This window comes from Camarhynchus parvulus, chromosome 7, assembly GCF_901933205.1.
Source record: "Camarhynchus parvulus chromosome 7, STF_HiC, whole genome shotgun sequence".
Taxonomy (NCBI): Eukaryota; Metazoa; Chordata; class Aves; order Passeriformes; family Thraupidae; genus Camarhynchus; species Camarhynchus parvulus.
Genome location: NC_044577.1, coordinates 4,784,752 through 4,803,350, shown reverse-complemented (window position 1 = coordinate 4,803,350; position 18,599 = coordinate 4,784,752). Strand labels below are relative to the sequence as shown.

The window sequence follows — 18,599 nt, the reverse complement described above, 5'->3', positions numbered from 1 at the left end:
TGGGAGGGGGAAAGACAGAAATTAGTTTGACTATTGAAGGTGCCCTTCTGAAGGTGACCTACCAGTTGTGTGGGGTTGGCTGGTGCTGTCATCATTGGTGGGTTGAAATACCTCAGGATTTCAGCCTGTGCCTGTGCTGGCTGGATCTGGGATTTCTGCATCAAAGGCTGGAGTGCTGAGCTGTGGGAAGGTGGGTTCCCATCTTCTTGTGGCCAGTTCAGCAGAAATACTGAACATCACTCAATAGACCCTAGGACAGGCTGTCCAAAGACTAGGCCTAGTCCAAGCAAGCATGGAGTTCTTTGATTTTTTCAGGGAAAAGCCGCCTCTCATACCACCCAGTATAGAACGTTCCCCCTTGTATCTCACCACCACTTTGTGAGGTAGAAAAAGAGCAGCGCAATGTATTTACAGATGCTGTGTGAACATTCTAAGAGATTGACAGGGTTTGTTTTCTCACATTTCAATACAAGTGTCAGAAGAAAGAGTCACTGTAGGAGGCAAATTACCCTGGTTTCCTTGTCCTGCAGCCACAACTGTGTGTGTGTGTATAGTAAGTTACCTCCAATTCCTTTTAGGTTAGGATTTTAAACAAGAAGATCGATTTTAGCGATATTCAGTCCCGGTGTGGTTCCAGAGATAACATCAAACATTCTGCAGGGGGAGGAAATGTAAGTAGTATGGACATCTTGGGAACAGGTACTTCCACTGTGGTGAAGCACCTCACACAGGCAGAAGCCTCTGTCTCCCTTCCTCTGAGCACTGCTTTCCTTCTTGCTGCTGTTGCACATGTGAGTTTGTCTGGTAGTTGAGTGAGCCCTGTGTTTGCAGTGGTGGCCTCCTGATCTTTTCCCACAGAGCACAACACATTTTCAGATCTTGGACAGGGAAAGGAAATTATAAAAGAAGGGTTATCTTTAAATGATAAAAGAAGGGTTATCTCTAAGTGATAAAAGAAGGTTTATCTCTTAATGATAAAAGAAGGGTTATCTCTAAATGCCCAAGTGAAATTGCAGTCTGAGCCAAAATGGTTCAGTGCCTTTCTTTTATGGGAGGAGCCCAAGTAATTTCCAGAAAGAGACTGCAGCACACAGTGAGACTCCAGCCTCCCTGTTGGGCATTTTCTATGCACCAGTCCTTCCTCAGCTAACCTTTCAGTTATGTGCATTCAGCAGAGGGGAAGAAGAAAAATAAAACAGGAGGACAAAGAAAGCTCAGAGAAGAGGGTGTGATCAGGCAGCATGCTGAGCACTGATGTCACAGCATTATTCCAGTATAAGAAACTGAGGTGGCCCAGGGTTTGACCAGACACCTGCTGGTTTTATTGGGCACACTGGAGTAGCTTAAGGTGGCTATGACTGTCCTGATGGAAATGATCACCCCTCAGATGGAAGAGCTGATGGTGTGGACACGTGTGATCCAGGCAGGGTCAATACAGCAGCCAGTGCTGGCCTAAGCCACTGGGGGTGTGGTGAGCAAGCCAGTGGCATTGCAGTTACCCTGGAGCTCCTGGCTGGCTGTGACTTCTTGGGGCCTGCCAGCTCAGTGCCTGTGGGCCACATCTTGGTGTTACTTGGGAGTGTCACTCTGTGGCTGTTCTCAAGCTGGGCTCAGCACAGCCATGGCAAGGTGGCACCAGGAGGAAGGAGGATGCCTGACCTGCTGCTCTCCAGTGAGCACTGAGCCAGCTGGCTGAACCCCAGCCTGCTCAGGTACAGCTGCAGGAGGCACATGTGTAGATTACTCAGACTGCATAGTGGACTGACAGGAAATGGATACCATATATAGATGCAGAAAATTTCAAAACAGATGGTAGAGAAAAAAGCAGTCACCAAAATATCCTAGTTGCCAGGATGCATGATTGAGACAGAAGCAAATGGGATGGGTCCTGCTGTGTGCAGGGCTTTGGAGCACTCACTCTGAAAGGAGGAGGCTCAGAAACATTTTAGAAAGAACCCACAAGCTGATCTCCTTCATCTCCTCTTCATTTTGCTAATAGTAAAGCTTAACCCAGCTTTGTCATCTCCCTAGGTGGGAGGTTTCCTCTTTTGTGGCATGGTCTGTTTTCTACTAACCATTTCTCCTTTTGCAGTGGTTTATAGAAGCCTCTCACTCTTTCTCTGCCGGGCTTGACTTTTAACATTTTTTTTTTATTTTATTCTCTTCATTCCTGTGATTTTTTATGTGTTCACTTTTGACAGGTACAAATTGTAACCAAGAAGATTGACTTGAGTCATGTGACTTCCAAGTGTGGCTCACTCAAGAATATCCACCACAAACCAGGTACTGTAGGAATTTATGTGTTGTGGGACAAAGCAAGGACCTAATACTGTTATTTGAGCTCAAAATCATGGATGATACTGTTCTCTTTTACAGAAAGAGAAAATAAATACTCTTTAGTAATAAAAATGCATTAAATTACTTAATATATAAAGACATAAAGGTACGAGACCACCTAGTTTAGAGAAGTGATAAAAAAATACTGCCAAAGGATGGTGCTCTGGCATAAGATTGAAATATAGGCTGAAGTTAGTGAAATACTTAAATATGTGTTTAAATCCTGTGAAAACCAACAGGACTGCAGCACCTGCTAACAGTTTAACTATATGTTGAAGATTTTATATTTTACTTAACATTCAGAGCATTATTCTGTGCTTCTCAAAAATCATTAGATCTCAACTAAAACGGAGATAGTGTGAACTGAAGCATGAGTGCACTCACACTTTCTCCTGCACCATTTCAATTTCCTAATCTGTGTTTCCTTTTCTTCTGTAGGAGGTGGGCGTGTGAAAATTGAGAGTGTGAAACTGGATTTCAAAGAAAAAGCTCAGGCTAAAGTTGGTTCACTGGAAAATGCCCACCATGTACCTGGGGGTGGTAATGTCAAGGTAAAGGAACAGCTGTCAGAAAAGGCTCCCACTGTGCCCCTGGCCCAGTGAAATTACTAGAGCTCTAAATTCAGTGCTGGCTCTGAATTGAGTATGAAGCATCTGTCTGTCCTCTTTCAAGCACACTCAAATATCAATTTGTTCCCTTGGAAATTTGGAATGACCCATCTTGCATCTGCATCTAAGCTGAGAGTGGAATATCACGTAGTTTGTGCACTGTCTTTTCCCCCTAAAGATAAACCTTTTTTGGGACTGAGGGACAGCACAGGTATGATCTGAGAGGAGGACTCCATTGTGAAACAGGAGGAAAACATCCTAAAAGTAAAATCACTCCCACAAACATTTGAAAATACAGATTTTGAAAACAAATCATAGTGCCCATATAATGCTTATGAAATTTGTACAGCTAGGAACTTCTCTTTAAAGCATCCATCAGAGACAGAAATGGTAAGAGAATGTAACATAGTATGCCAGTAGCTATTGAACAAGGCGAAAATTCAATTTTCTAAGGAGCAAAGAAGCTTTGATCCTTCTAATAGTTTTTAAAAGTAAGCAAAATGATGCCCAAATGATGATCTATAAAGAGATAATTTGGTGAACATATAATGTGTGAAATTGTTTCTTTTCCTGGAGCAGATTGACAGCCAGAAGCTGAACTTCAGAGAGCACGCCAAGGCCCGTGTTGACCACGGGGCTGAGATCATCACGCAGTCACCGGGCAGGTCCAGCATGGCCTCGCCACGCAGACTCAGCAACGTCTCATCCTCTGGAAGCATCAACCTGCTTGAATCACCCCAGCTTGCTACCCTTGCTGAAGATGTCACAGCAGCCCTTGCCAAGCAGGGGTTATGAGTTTGCTCATTTTGCATTGTATGAAGTAATAATATTTAGGCATGAGCTCTTGGCAGGAATGGGCTCAGAGCAGGTGTCACATTCATTCTTTACCATGTCTAAAACTAAGTTACATCCCAAGACTTGTAGTTACCATACAGTTTAAAAGAAAAAAAAAAACAGAAAAAAAAAAAATTCCATAGATGCAGAAATTGGCCTGACCTCCATTTACAACAGGAAGACACTGGCTTTATATGGGTATACAGCGGTATGTTACATTGGACAATTATTGTTGCTCTGCTCTGTCTTGCATGGAGTACTGTAGTATGATAAAAATGCATTTTTACCTTTCATGTGCCTGAAGGCCATCCACCTCTTTCTGAAGAGCCTTGTTAATATCCCAAGTTGCTCATTTCACAGTTCTTTTGATAGATGGGGAAATAAAAAAGAAAAGTTGCCCATTGTATGTTATTACAGGTTAAATTAACAGTCTGCTTACCAGAAGGAAGGGCATATAGGGAAATTCAACTTTAATTAAAAAAAAATATGTTACTTTGTATAAATGAGTAGAACAAAAGTTGAATTAAGTTATTAACATTTTTTGAACCTGGTTAATTATGTCAGTGTATAGCTGAAAAGCCAATAAATTATTTAAATAATAACTAAAAATACTAGCTGAAAACATTTGAATCGTGCTTTGGGAAGTGACATAAAAAAGCTGCTGAAAGCGAGCACTCATACCCCAACAGACTAGTGTCTGATTAGAAAAGTTGGTTAAGCAGCTAGATTTGTGTGCATACCACCAGTTCCACATTCTTTCCATCTGTTTGATACAGTATTATAGATATATATTTCTCTGTGGCCATTTGTGATACGCCCTCCTCATATACTTGAATATTCTACTTCTTTATTCACAGTATCTGTGTCTCTTGCACCCTTTGGTGTTGCAATTTTAGGTATGTAAAAGTAGATGTTAGCAGGGGGTTTTTTCCCTATTCATAAGAATACATTTAAAAAAGATGAAAATTGTAGCATGAAGTTGCTTTCTGTAACAACTAAAAGCCGTGACCCTGTTTTAGTGACAGATGCAAGTCTATTCTGTAATGCTAGAAAAAGGATTCCTTCCTTCTTCCCTTCCTTTCTTCACAAAGAAATGATTTTTGTGGGGTCCAGATGCTTGTAAAAGAGTCTCCAAAGAAGGCTGAGTTTGGGCTATGGATTTTTAAAAATCCACAATAGTTTGGTTCTTTTGTTCTTTCCTTTCTCTCTTTCTCTCGTTCTTTCTCCCTTTCTTTCCTTTCTTTCTTTCTTTCCTTTCTCTTTCCCTCCCTTCCTTCCTCATCTTTTTCTTCATTCCCACAGTAACAAGGAATGTTTGATTTATTGTTTTTCTTTTGCTAAAGTTGAAACACAGAAAAAATATTAAGATGTTTCCACTCCTTTAGTGATGTCTCACATGTACACTCAGGCACTCAGATAACAGTGATAATCATAGCAGAGATGCCTGTAAGTTAGAATACATGAATAAATAAAAATCAGTTCCCTAGACTGGTTCTCATAGTGATTCATCAATTAAATAGGGCATCTTAAAATCTGAGCAAAGTGGGATTATATTGACTATAAATAGTATAAGAAAAAATGTGCATGAAAGTTAAAAGGCAGATGCACAACCAACAGATCTAGTGGAGTTACCTGAGAGAACACTGGTGATGGGGATGATCCTCAGCAGCAGATCATCACCTGCTGGTGCCCTATGTACATGAGACATTAAGGAATGAGCAGTTTACATTCTTGCAGATTGTTTTATCTTTCCTTTTGAAACCTCCTAACTGAACTTTGCACTGTCAGTTGAACTGTACTTGATGTATGTATTAGGTTAATGATGTGGTTTGGAAACTTCTATTCTTTTTCCTTCTTAATTTTCATGTGTGTCTGTGTGTTGGGGTTTGGTCTGAAAAGACTCACAGAGATTTTTGTGTCTGTGGAGATTCTAAAAATTAATGGCACAGGATTCCCCATCATTACATTCAGGTAGTAATGCAGTTACTGGTCAGTAAGTATTCAGTGGACCAAAGTGGGGTTTTGGCTAAGCTGCTACAGCAGTACAAACACAAAACAGAGTGGTTAAATCTCTCAAACTTCTACTGAATATGAACTTCTGACAGCCCCACACATGACATTTCAGCTCTGCAAAAAGCTTTTTCACACAACAAAGTACCTAACACTGTTTGTAAGTCAGTTGTTTCATATAAAGGACAGTGAGTTTAGAACCATCCCAAGTGCAATTGAAGGATTCTGATTTCTGCCTTGTATTTGTTACACTTCTGCTTAAAGTAATCCTAAGAATTCACATGGAAACAGTGTCAAGTGAGGTGCAATAAAATCTTCTTCCCATTTTTTCAGAAAAACAACAGACAGAAAGGAAAACTGACAGTATTTGTATCATTTTGATTATGCTATCAATTAATATAAATTAGCTTTGCAGTGGTTTTTCTTTCTATGCCTTTTGCCAGTGTAGGAGAAAAACTATGGTACTACTGAACCTCTGCTCTCTGAACCCGAGCAGCATCTCATGGGAATAGTGTTAACCTGAGACTCAAGTGTTTTTATTCTGCCTTTAAAATTGGCATACTCTAGAAAATAAGGCTTAGTTAATCCACCTCTGAGTCCAAAGTTAGAGTGTGTAACACACCAAGTCATTTATTTCATGCATTAAAATGAGCTTTCTTGTTTTGACTGAAGCAAAGACCTTTGTAATCATTATCATCCTTCCATAGAAAGAATCCTAGAATGCTGTGGAGTTAGATGAAAGGAAATTAAGAGTTTTGTGCTTTTGAATAATAATTAAAAAAAAAGTTATGTTACATGACTCTAGATGTTCACTGAAAAGCTCATATTAATCTTAACTTTCTCAAGAAGAGTGTTCGTTTTAAAAAGAACAGTTTGTAAATATGTAATGCCCACTAAAGAAGATAGAGCCAGCTTCCTGGAAACTGCATCTGTTGTGTTTCTTTACCACAGGCATGTTGAGCCAGCAGGTTTGTTGGGTGCCAGAGACCCAATTGTGTAACAATGCAGAGGTAATCCAGACAAAAGGAATGGTGAAACCTTGTTTGGGTACCTAGGGGAGCACCCCAAATTTAATAATCCATCGGGTTGTAGAGATGAAAGAGTGCTTCTGCCTCATCTGCAGAGTTGTGTTTCTACGTAACCACAAGCTGAAACAAATCAAAGCTGAGCAAACCTCTGTCCAGCAAGAGTAAAGGAAAAACTAAACCTGATGAGGAAAATTATGAGCCCATGAGGGCAATATGTATCTTCACTGTACAGCAGTAAATGGAATTAATCATTCAATCCTCTGCTATGGTACAGTAGTAACCTCATCATGACTGCTCACACGTCTAAGTTTGCCTAAATACATGACTCAAAGGGAGTCAAAAGGCAGCCTGTGTTGACTGCCACATGAGCAGTAGTTTTTTCCATGCTGGAATAAATACTGTTTGAAACCCAAGTATATGTCCCTTCAAAGGCAAATGCCTTGAAGAGTAGATCACATTAGCTGTGAAAATCAGTGCTGGTAGATTTCTAGCCTAGGTGTCTGTGAGTTCACTCACTAGTCAGATTGCTAAAACAACTCCCTCTGCAGCTCCAGCAATTCCCACTGCAGGAAGGTAAATTAGTTTCACACTGGGAAAAGTCAAGCGTATAAAAGCCACTTCAACTTTAGCAAAGAGAAAAAGCCAACAAGTAAACATGCTGTATGCTGGGATATCAAGGAATACAGTCTGCTGTTACAAACCTGTGTTTTTTCTGATAATTCTAGAGCCTGTTACCATAAAAGAGGCATTTCTTGAATGGCTGGTGGTAGGTAGTTCATGTTTTTCAATCCAATTTGCAATTGTATTTGTTGCTGTATAGTGATTGTTTTGCAAAATAAACTCGCTTGTCATCTAATTGCATGTGTTACCTTCCTGTGTTTGTGATCCTGCTCCTCCTGAATCCAAGCCCTGCACAACCAGCACCTGCTGGTACTGCCCTCAGTCTGCCCAGGAGCAGTCACAGAGGATCCAGTTGTATTGTTCAGCCAATCCCTCTCACTTTTATACAGAAGGATCATTTGTTATGGCTTGTATCCTCTTCTGTGGGTCAGTATCTCCCTGATGGGTAAAAATTTCTTCTCTGAGAGGGTGATTAGACATTGGAACTGGCTGCCAGGGAGGTGGTGGAGTCACTGTCCCTGAAGGTGTTTAAGGACAGCCTGGACGTAGCACTTGGTGCCACAGCCTGGTTGACAAGCCAGTGTTGGTTCACAGTGTTGGTTGGACTCAATAATCTCAGAGGTCTCAAGATGATCTCCCAGCCAAACTGGCCCTGTGATTCTGTGGTCAGGACATGTGGACCTGTGATCCAGATCCCTGGATCAGGGACCTCTGAGGGTGCTGTGTAGCAGCACCCTGCACAGAGCAGCAGAGCCCAGGCACAGCGACCCTTCAATGTAGCTGCACATCGGCCCTCAGGGCCCTTGTACACCAGGGAAATGGTGGCCCAGGGCTGACAATGTGGTGTGGCCACACACAGTCCCTCAGGCTCCTTGTATACCAGGGAAATGGCGGCCTCAGGCTGCCAATGTGGCACAGCCGCACAGCAGCCCTCAGGGCCCTTGTACACCAGGGAAATGGCTGCCAATGTGGCACAGCCACACACCAGCCCTCAGGGCCCTTGTACACCAGGGAAATGGCTGCCAATGTGGCACAGCCACACAGCAGCCCTCAGGGCCCTTGTACACCAGGGAAATGGCGGCCTCAGGCTGCCAATGTGGTGTGGCCACATATCGGCCCTCAGGGCCTTGTACACCAGGGAAATGGCAGCCCCGGGCTGCCAATGTGGCACAGCCACACAGCGGCCCTCAGGGCCCTTGTACACCAGGGAAATGGCGGCCTCGGGCTGCCAATGTGGCGTGGCCTCCTCCACCCACCCACCCCACAGATCCCTTCAGCCAGCTGGGCACAGCAGGAGCACGTGGACAGTGCCAGGGTGGTGAAGGTGACAGGAGTTGGGGCTTGGGGTGAGCTTTTGGGTCTGTCTTGGAAACTAACCGGGAAACAGCAGACTTTGAGAGGTGCTTGGAGTGTGTCATCATGGATCCGGGGTGGATGCTTAGTCCCAGCCTGAACTCAGGCCCAGGGGAGTGCGGCTCTGAGCTCTGGGTGGAACAGAGAAATCACAGATCAGTTTGCAAGGGACCTCTCCCCTGATAAGTCACAGCTGTACTAATTACCAAAGAAGAGCAGCCTTGCCCTTAATGGGTTGCAGCTGTGACTAATAAAGATAAGTGTGATAAAAGGGTGGGTTGGGCACCTAGGGAGAGCTTTGGCAAAGAGGAACGATCCAGAGAGACACAAAGAACAAAACAAGGGAGAGTTGCTGCTGTAGAAGATCTGCTGTGAAGTCAGTCTGGGTCTGATGGAGTTAGAGACTGCTCTTGGAGCCTGCAGTCACAGCTGAGCCAGGTAAAAGCCTGTGGTCAGAGGCAGCAGGGAAACACTTGCAGTCATATTCCAGCAGGAATAGCCAGCAGTCAGTCTGTCAGAGAAGCCAACAGCAGAAATTTGCTGTTGTCACAGTCAAGATGGCTAAGCTGTAAAGAAGTTTACTGGGACCCTTTTCAGGTTGTTAAATGAGAGTCTGTGTCTTGGCCCATTTCTACCCCTAATGAGAGGTCTACTGCAACACTGGGTACCTGCACAGCACAGGGTGTGGCATAGGAGGGAAATACAACTGAGTAGAGTGCCTTAAGTATCCCAAACCTTCAGCAAGCTGGACTTCACACACAATGCTGCAATGTTCCTAAGTAAATGCTGTCAAATGACCTGGAGGAATGATCAAGTGCCATTAATTATCCATTAGCAGCACCCTCCTAAGCATGCTTAGGTACAAGGCAGAACAAATGCATCATCTCTCTGTGGAAAGGGAAAGGATTAAGAAGCTAAGAACAAAAGGGTAAATAATGATTTAAGTATTCACAGCTAGAACAATGGTTGAGGACAGCTGGTAAGAACCTGTTTCTGCCTTTCACAGTGAACAAGGAAGAGATGATATTTCTGTGATTGTTGAGTCTTATTAACAGCATGTGGTCAGTGATCTATTTCATAATTTTACTAGTAGATTGTGGTTGGAGTGTAGGCACACAGTTTGTGGTAATTGGGAGTGGGGCTGTGGCTGAGCCTCATCCTCAATGAGCTACAGCTGTGAGAAGCAGGTGAGCAGCATTGAAGGTAACGAGACACATGGCACTGACCAACCACCAAAGGGAACAGAGGGCACACAGGTGCAGTGCATCAATAGGAGGCGATAAAAGGTTGGGCTGAAGAACAAGAAGGGCAGATGCCTGAAGCCTTCTGGAGTGGTAAGGTGTTACTCTGTGTGGGTTGGAACTTTCTGAAATTGTGTGGTGATACTCTGTGTATTGTGGTTGTCTGTGCTGAGGCATTGGAGCATTGAGATGAGTAAAACTTGTGAACAAAATCTTGATTTCCTACTTGTTATTGAAAGGGAGGGAAGCCCAGGAGTCCTGCTACAGTGTTTGTTAGAGGTACAGAGCATCTGTCCATCCTGTGCCTGTCTTAGCTAATGGGCTGTTCCTTGCATTGTACAGAAGGATGGCAGAAGGTGAGATATGGGTAAGACGCAAAAAGCATTTCACCTAGAGGTGTTTGGCCATGTAGAAGTCCCAGCTGCTGTGATTAAAAAAGTGTGGCCTTGGTAGAGAGATTCCCAAACCTGGTTTTGTGTGAGCACCATTGTTCTGGACAGAGAAGCGTGCTGGGGAGGAGGTGCTCAGCTCTCTCTGAGGAACAGAGGGGAAGGCATGTTTGGTAACACAGTAGCTCAAGACATCCACACTTCCTTCTCTAGGAAGAAGGTAAAAAAGGTTGGGTGGGGCAGCGTTTGAGGGGAGGAGATTTGTTGCCTTTTTTTCCCCCAAAAGAAGCAATAGTTTTTCACCTACTACTAGAGCACGGTAAATCCTGAGCAAGGGATGATAATCTGACTGTGAAAGCTGAGGGTTTTTTTTTTTTCCCCCAGTCTTGTCCAGATAATCTCTCCAGATCATCTACAGGATTTTGTTCCCTCCCATCCTGTCCTATCTAGCCGTGCCTGTAATGTATGTAACTGCAGTTAAATGTCTATGTGAATCTGTTTTGTTGCTTGAACATTATGCAAAGGCAGATACAGATTTACTGATAAGGTGTGGAGGGCCTGTGTTTCTGCTCTGTTTTGAAGTAGAAGGCTCAGATGCATGAGTGCTGTGCTACTGGTTCTATCCTAAATGAGGGATAAAATATCTAATTGTTCTTGTGGAATCTGATCCAGCTGTCCACTCCTGCCCCAAGTCATGCAACAACAGCAGTAAAATGTGTCATTTTAGGGGATCTTTGCAGTTTTAGGGGTTTTTTATCCTTGTCTCTGAGCACAGTTGTTGTTTGAGCAGGGCTAGCTAGAAGGCCTGTGAAGCAGACTTCTGAATAACCTTATGTTATTCAGAAATGTTTTAACAGCCCTTAAAAAACAGGGCTTTCCTAGGCTTCTCTCAATTTTTACATTCCTTCTCCCTGACAGACCCATATGGGAAAGGGTAGGAGTGGCATCCATCAGTGCTGATGTTCTATGACTGGTTGTCCCTAGAGAGAAAGGGTTTTCCTTCATGATGGGTCTGCTCAGTCAGGACAGAAGCTTGCTGGCAGCCAGTGGAAGAGTAAGATCTCGAGGGTGTGGGCAAATGTTTTTTTTTCCCTGCTCTGGAATCTGCATTTAGGAGCTGTTTGCAGCTTTGCTCTTGGAAAGGCTGCTGCACAACAGAATGGCTTGGCATACTCTTGAGAGCCTGGATTCTGCACAGAGAGTTCAGATAAATAAGATGTGAATTCTTAGGAGTGTGTACAGCAGGGATTGATTAGGAGTGGGAACTTGGAGAGTATAACCATGGAAACAAGTGCAAGGCAGTGAGGTTTGAGCAGCTCCCTGCTCTGAGCACTCCTGTGTGAGGTGGGGGCTTCATGCTCAGGTTCTGCTCTGTGTCCCTACTCTGTGCTATCCTGCCAGCCCTGACTGTTTCTGGATCAAGACTAAATCCTGCTGTGCTGGATTGTAAACAACTGTCTGGTGAATAAAGGAGAGATTAAGCAGAATCCTGTGATCTGGAGGCATGTCAGACTCCTCCTGCCTGCAGTAAGAGAGGAAATGGCTGGTTAGTGTTATGGGCATCTTCTGTGACTGAGCAGTTGCCATGGGCTAGGAGTTGTTGGAGTAATGCGGAGTTTTCTCCACTTTTCCCTCACCTGCTTTGACTTTTTGCAGTAGTCTTGGTCATTTTGCAGTGACTTTTTGCAGTAGCCTTGGTAATTTTGCAGGTAGACCGACCTGTGTTTCTGTGCCAGCCCGAGATGCCAGTGTAGCCTAGAGAACAGAGCACGGGTGAATTTTCAGGCCACTTTGCTGTTGTCCTCCTGTAATGGCCTCTCTGAAGAATTCTTTTTTCCTCTCTCTCCCCACTGTAAGGGAAGGCAGGGGACTCATTTGCAGGACTTTCCCTTTGTAGCATCCATGTAGTGCTAGTATTAAGTGTGGTCAAATGCTAACTGCAGGTCTGAAAGTCTCTGCTGCCAGCAGAAATACAGTATAGAGATAAATAAAATCTTGCAGATGGTAAAATTTCTTCTTCTCTTACACATGCAATTCATTTTACTCACAGAGATAGACTACTTCAGCTTGGTGTGCCCATTGTTTCCAAAACAAGATGAGAAAAAAAACTTGTCTCTAGCCATTGTCAAACTTAACGTAGTGCTGGTCATGGCCTGTCTGGATTTGAGATCTGCATCTTCATGCCTGCACTTCTTGTGACAGAGCCAGCTGTTGATAATGTTTCCTTTGCTCTCTGATTTGTTTTGCATCAGAACTTTAAACCTCTGTAGAACCAAAGGGACTTATGTGCCTTTTGTGACTGGGTGAATAGCAATATGCTGCAATCAAATGGCAAGCTTGACTAGAACTGCAGTTTGCAGTTCTATTTCCAGTTACTACAAAGTAATCATAGACAAAATTCCAAGAAGTGATTTAGTTTCCCCTCAGTGCTGGGCAATGTGATCTCCACTTCCTAATGGTTTGTGGCAGGGCATAGCACTGGCTATGCATGAAGAAAGAGTAAGAAAAATAATCCTGAACATCAAAGCTATTTGTTTCCTCTAAAGAGTATTCATATAAGCAACAGAATGTCACTTTTTTTTTGTCAAAACTGTTTGGGATGAACTTGCATTGGTCTTTCATTTTATTCTATTAATTATTTGTTGTAGTATGCTATCCTCTTATATTCTTAGGTAGAGGAGGAGAGCTCAGCTACCAGTGCCTGAGAAATATTTCTAGCAAACCTGACTCAAGTGCTTGTATTAGTCAAATCCGTCTGGTGTGCAATTGGAAACACCAGTAAATCTGCTTTGGCTCTTCCCATCCTCTCCACCTCTGCCCCAGCTCTTCTGTGTAAGAAAAATCTGTGGAATAACTACCCCAAAGTTCCTCTGCCCCCACCACCTGTTGGATTTGGCCCTTTTCTGACCCAGAGATGGGGCAGCAGAGAGGTGTTTTAAAACTTATTCTATTTTCAGTCTCATGTGAAGGGTGATAATGCAGATATTATAATTCATGCCATCACAATTAGAAGCCAACTACTTCCTAATTACAGTACACTATAAGTGTTTCTTGGACTATCAGCTTTAGCCACATCATGCTGTAAATGCCTTAAATTATCTAATCATCTAAAATTACCTGTTGTGGGTCTTACTGCAATGCAACTTTCATAGTTCTATTTCTCCAAAGTATCTAGTCTTATTTGCAAGGCCACCCTTTGAAACTTGTTTCTAGTTCCATTTCTCTCTCAACAATGTCTGTCCTATCCCGTGGCATTTCTAGGTCGGCATTCCTTACCTCAAAGTTTGCGTACAGATGCACACACTGTGTGAGCTTTCTGTCAGGCTTTGAGAATTCTCTACAAACCCATTTCCCGCAATCACCAATCTGCACTTTTGGGGGGGGGTTGTGACTCGCTTCCCTTCTCTGCCCATTTGGAAGGAAGACGGGAGGGAAGGAGGGAGAGGGAAGGTATAGGAAGGGGGGTAGAGGGAGGGAGTGTCTCTCCCGACCCGGCAGGCTCTGGGACGCTCCGGGAATGCCTCTCCGTGGCAGGGCTGCCCAACTCGGCGGCGGCGCAGCCCTGTTGCTGTGCGGGAAGTTTGGCGGGCGGCGCCTCCTCCCGCCGCCCTCCCCCGGCACCGCCCGCTCCGGGCACCGGGAGCTGGCCACAGAGGGAGGTGCTGAAGGCACGGAGGAAGCTGAAGGACGCGGACATCTTCGCTCCCCCTAATTTCCTCCCTGCCTTCTCTGCAGCCATCTTGCACCGGCGGGGCTGAGGGAGGGGGCGGGCTGCGGGCAATGGAGGGGAGAGGGTGAAGAGTTGCGGGAGCCGGAGGCGGCCATGGGAGATCCCGGCTGGCGCGTCTGCTGAGGCTGCGGCAGCTCTCCCCGGCACCATGGTGAAAAGGAAAAGCTCCGAGGGCCAGGAGCAGGAGAGTGGCCGTGGTATCCCTCTGCCCATCCAGACCTTCCTGTGGAGGCAGACCAGGTAAGAGCTGGGCGCTTGGGATGCGGCTGCAACAGGGCACTGCGAGTGTGGAGGGGATGCGGGCTGCCCCAGTGGCAGGGAGGATGCAGTGATTACTGCAGCAGCAGTGTGAAGCCGTGGAAAAAAAAAAACAACCCTGGTTTTTTATTTATTTTTTTTAACTCTGTGTAGGGCAATTTGTGTGCATCGGATGTGGGAAGAGGTCTCAAGGCAGCTTAACCTAGAGGCAGTCCCAGGCAGCTTCTTGCTTTGACTTTAAACCATCCATGTCTGTTTCTCCATGCACCTTTCCCTCCATCCGTGTCCCGTGCTCCCCATCCCCTCCATCCCCCATCTTTGAAGAGAACTCCTGGAGCCCTTGTAGCAGAGGCAGCATCCATCAGTGCTGAGTGCTGCACCAGACCTGCAGCTGTGCTTCTCTCTGTATTTGCAGCTGTCCTGGGAGTGCAATCTGTGCTGAGAGAGGCCAGCATGCAAACAGACATGTCCGAGTCTCCCCTCATTTCACTGGGCTGCAGAGTGAGGGATTGGAGATGTCTGAGGGGCTAGCTCAATGTATGGCTGGTGCTTTATGTTCCTTCTGAGTGCTGTCAGCCTCCTGTCCTAGCAGGATTCTAGATTGAAAACATTGTGGGGGAGGTTGGAAGATTTGAAGGTTGTGGCTCTAATTTAAGGCCTCACTCACAAAATCCCCTTATGCCACAGCCAGTGTCCTTCAAAATAAAATTAAAAAAAAATAAAAACTGCAGTAAGGTGACCTGATTATTTTTTAAATGTTTACTCTGATCTCATTCTGGAGGAGAATGGTAGAGGGTGAGTGTTCTCTGCATACAGGCCTGCACTTCACCATGAGCCTTCCACATCAGCAGCTGTGCAGAAAAAATATTTCATACAGAGCTGGCAAGTTGATCTCTGGCTTAAAATAGGGGCAAGGCAAAGTTCAATAATATTTAACAAATTTTATACAGGATATGTTGAAAATCTTTCACTGAGGTAAAATGGCTGAAAATTGTCTGCTGGAAGATTTTATCCCTGGGAATGTGTGGGCTGAATTAAATGCCTCTTGACATATTGGGGTGGGCACTTTTTTTTCTGGAAAACATAACAGCATTATCAGATGTCATCAACAGGTATCTGAACATAGTTTTGGCTTATGTCTTCCTTTACAATGAGTTTCTCAGCCTTTTGACAACATTGTGACATGAGCAGAATCCTAAAAATAACTAAGAAAAATACATGTTGATGTACTGGGTCTCTAATGCTGCTTCTCCTTTCTTTCAGTGCATTTTTAAGACCTAAGCTGGGGAAACAATATGAAGCTTCCTGTGTGGTATGTACATACATGTGTCTGTTTTTCCATGCTTGTTAGTCACTAACTTTTCATGCAGATCAATCTGACCACAGTGCTGATCAGCAAGGTGCTCAGCCTGCACCAGAACTGGGTTTAGTCCATTCAGCTTCATTGTGTACTTCTGTCACATGAAGGATTTGAAATTGTTCCCATATAGAGAATCTGCATATCATGTCCATCTTTAGACAAAACAAAAAAAAAATTGGATATTAGTAATAAATATTTCATTAGTGAAGCTGTAGTAATGAAATAAATAATGACATAGACCCAGACTGTCATAGCTTAGTTTGTCTAACCTTGCAGTTCATCCTGTGTGGATGTGCTTTTTGCATGAGACTGATGTAGTTTCAATTTGTGGTTGCCAAAGGTGCTTCAAGCTTATAATATGGAAAATCTAAACAATATTAACAGGCTTTGAACAATACTTTTACCATTGTGCAACATGGGAAACACTTCTACTAGGAATTGGAGGGAGCATATCTTATCATAATTATTAAGGAGAGGCTATTATGCAGATACAAATAATTCTTATTTCTAAATGTACTTCAAATAAAGCCTCAAATTACTGCCAAAAAGGAGGAAAAAGGAAGACATGAAGCAAGTTCAAATAAGATGGCTATCTAGAGAACTTCAGAATTCCTTGAATGGTTGCTGGTCTTTGGATTACTTAAAGTACATTAGTCAGGTGTAGCCAAACTTGACAGAGTGGAAAAACTTGGTCTGGACATGTATCTTAATAGTTTAAAGTTCTTAGGTCTCTCTGCAGCAATTTTCTGACTTCCTTCTCACAAGGCATTATGCTGGAGAAGCTTTATCTGTTGCTGAGTCATTTTCTTCTAAGAAATCCATAAATTTTTCAGAGTTTTTGCTAGATACCAGATAGAGATAGAGGAGTTCTGGCTTAGTGTGTTGGTGAGTAAAATGTTCAATTCTAGCATATGCAGCAGTGATGACTGATTAATGCCCACTGACAATATCTGGAAAATGGAGCTTGTTGTTTTCCCTCCTTTACCAGGAGCCATGTCTTGGAGCACCTCTAACCTGGGGCTGTGGCTTCTTCTGTGGGCTCATTCCTGTTATTATTGGGTAGTGGGGTAGAGCTCCCTTCTCTGTGCCTTCTCTGTGATGTACCTCTCACCTCTCTGCCTGTAACTCCCTTTGCTTCCTGCTGTGCTGTTGGCATCAGGTCCCTGAGGATAATTCCAAAGCACCTTTCTTCTGTGGGCACATACTGGAATTTACTGAGTGTAAAAAAAAAAAATTACACCCAAAAAAACCCTAAACATAAATCACATGCTTCAGCCATGAGAAAGGGAGCTCTGAAAGCAGGCATTTCATAAGGATCCAATAAATTTCCGCCTCTTGGATGAAGAAGTTGATTCTTCTCCAGTTCTTAACATAATCATTAAATTATGGTAGAAATTTTTCAAAGGTGGAACTTAGTTTTGAGGAATTGGTGGGTTACAGGTTAAACAGACGCATTTGGTGCCTTCTGCTTCATCCATTTCCTCTGCCTGCTGGTGTGCCCACACCAACACATCTGTGTTATCAAGTGGGGCAGCAGAGTGCTGCATGCATGGGTGAGACAGGGTTTCTGGAACTTGACAGGTACTTGACTTGTCTTCTGAAACCTCCTGCTCACCATCTAACACCCCTCTATTGACTAGTGTGCCTAAAAATCCTGTGCACCTGTTACAGGACCTATCCTTTGGTAATTCTCTAGCCAGAATTGCTGTAGGTGTGTCTATAGGCTGAGGCTTGAATTCTTCTGCTCTGGTTTGCACTGGCCATGGAGGAACTCAAATGTTTTCTGGAGGATCCTGCAAATTCAAAGTTTCTTCCTTTTCTGTTTTTTTTGGGTTTTCTTTTCTTGTTTTTGAAAATGTAATTACATGTTTTATTATTATGGATAATTAAGTATAGTTGTGGAACAAAGCTCAGAAAGAACCTTTATTTTTTGATCCAGCCAATGCACATGGTTGCAGAAAACTGAACTTCTGTGAGTAAAGTGTTTGGCATCTGTGTTTCATTACTTGTGAGTGTTTATATTATTGCTTTGTTTATTAAACAATGGAGCCTTACCATCCCTTGTGCTATGAGCTCCCAGGTTCCTGGATCTTGCCAGGAACTCTTCCTTGCCCAGTGGACCTGCCCCAGACTGACAGTGCTTTCTGCCTGCACCTCAAACTCTTTGCTGTCAGTCTGAAGTGACTTCAGCAGTGGTCTCAGCTTTCCCCCATGATGCAGGCTGAGCTTTGGAAGGACCAGGCACTAAGGTCCCCTCCAAGGACACAAGGAGAGTTCAAGAAGCACTACCCATTTCTCTGTGTTTCTGCCATGGTCCTTCTGTACCTGCCCTGGGCAATCCTGTAGGGATGCTCCCTGGCACTCCTGAGAGGATATAACAGGAGGTGCTGAGCTTCCCCAGGTAACCTCTGGGAACCTCTGGGCACCCTCTGCCAACCCCTGGCTGATCTCTTCCTGCCTTATGCAATTCACTGCAGGTACAGCTTCCCTGGGCTTAGAGCAGGGGTAGTTCAAGCAAAGCTGTTTAGGAAGCCATGACAGAGGCCAGCCAGAATGCTGCTGGAATGGGAACGTGTAGGAACACAGTTTGTGGTGATTGGGAGTGGGGCTGGGCCCAGCCCCATCCCCAGTGGGCACAGCTGTGCAGGACAGGTGAATGCTATTGAAGGGAACGAGCCATGGAGTGCCCAGGGGCACTGACCAACCACCAAAGGGAACAGAGGGCACACAGGTGCAGTGCATCAGCAGGAGGAGATAAAAGGTTGGGCTGAAGAACAAGAAGGGCAGGTGCTTGCAGCTCTCTGAAGTGCCATGGTGTTACTGTGTGTGG

The 18,599-nt window shown here is 44.2% G+C and overlaps 2 protein-coding genes across 34 annotated transcripts in view; both read left to right on the top strand.

Moving 5' to 3' along the window:
- The window catches only part of MAP2 (microtubule associated protein 2), a 220,107-nt gene extending 212,434 nt beyond the window's left edge, over nt 1-7,673 (top strand). For 29 of the 33 annotated variants that reach the window (XM_030952117.1, XM_030952109.1, XM_030952107.1 and 26 more), the window contains 4 exons: nt 579-671; nt 2,202-2,283; nt 2,776-2,888; nt 3,525-7,673. In XM_030952117.1, coding sequence (XP_030807977.1) covers nt 579-671; nt 2,202-2,283; nt 2,776-2,888; nt 3,525-3,740 — 504 coding nt within the window. In that variant the 3' untranslated portion in view covers nt 3,741-7,673. The remainder of the gene's footprint in view (nt 1-578; nt 672-2,201; nt 2,284-2,775; nt 2,889-3,524) is intronic. The other 4 variants (XM_030952128.1, XM_030952119.1, XM_030952112.1 and 1 more) reach the window with 1 other exon arrangement.
- Nucleotides 7,674-14,231: 6,558 nt separating this feature from the next.
- Nucleotides 14,232-18,599, top strand: part of UNC80 (unc-80 homolog, NALCN channel complex subunit) — a 124,882-nt gene continuing 120,514 nt past the window's right edge. The window contains exons 1-2 of the mRNA XM_030951955.1: nt 14,232-14,391; nt 15,673-15,721. Of these exons, the coding sequence (XP_030807815.1) occupies nt 14,300-14,391; nt 15,673-15,721 (141 nt within the window). The 5' untranslated portion in view covers nt 14,232-14,299. The remainder of the gene's footprint in view (nt 14,392-15,672; nt 15,722-18,599) is intronic.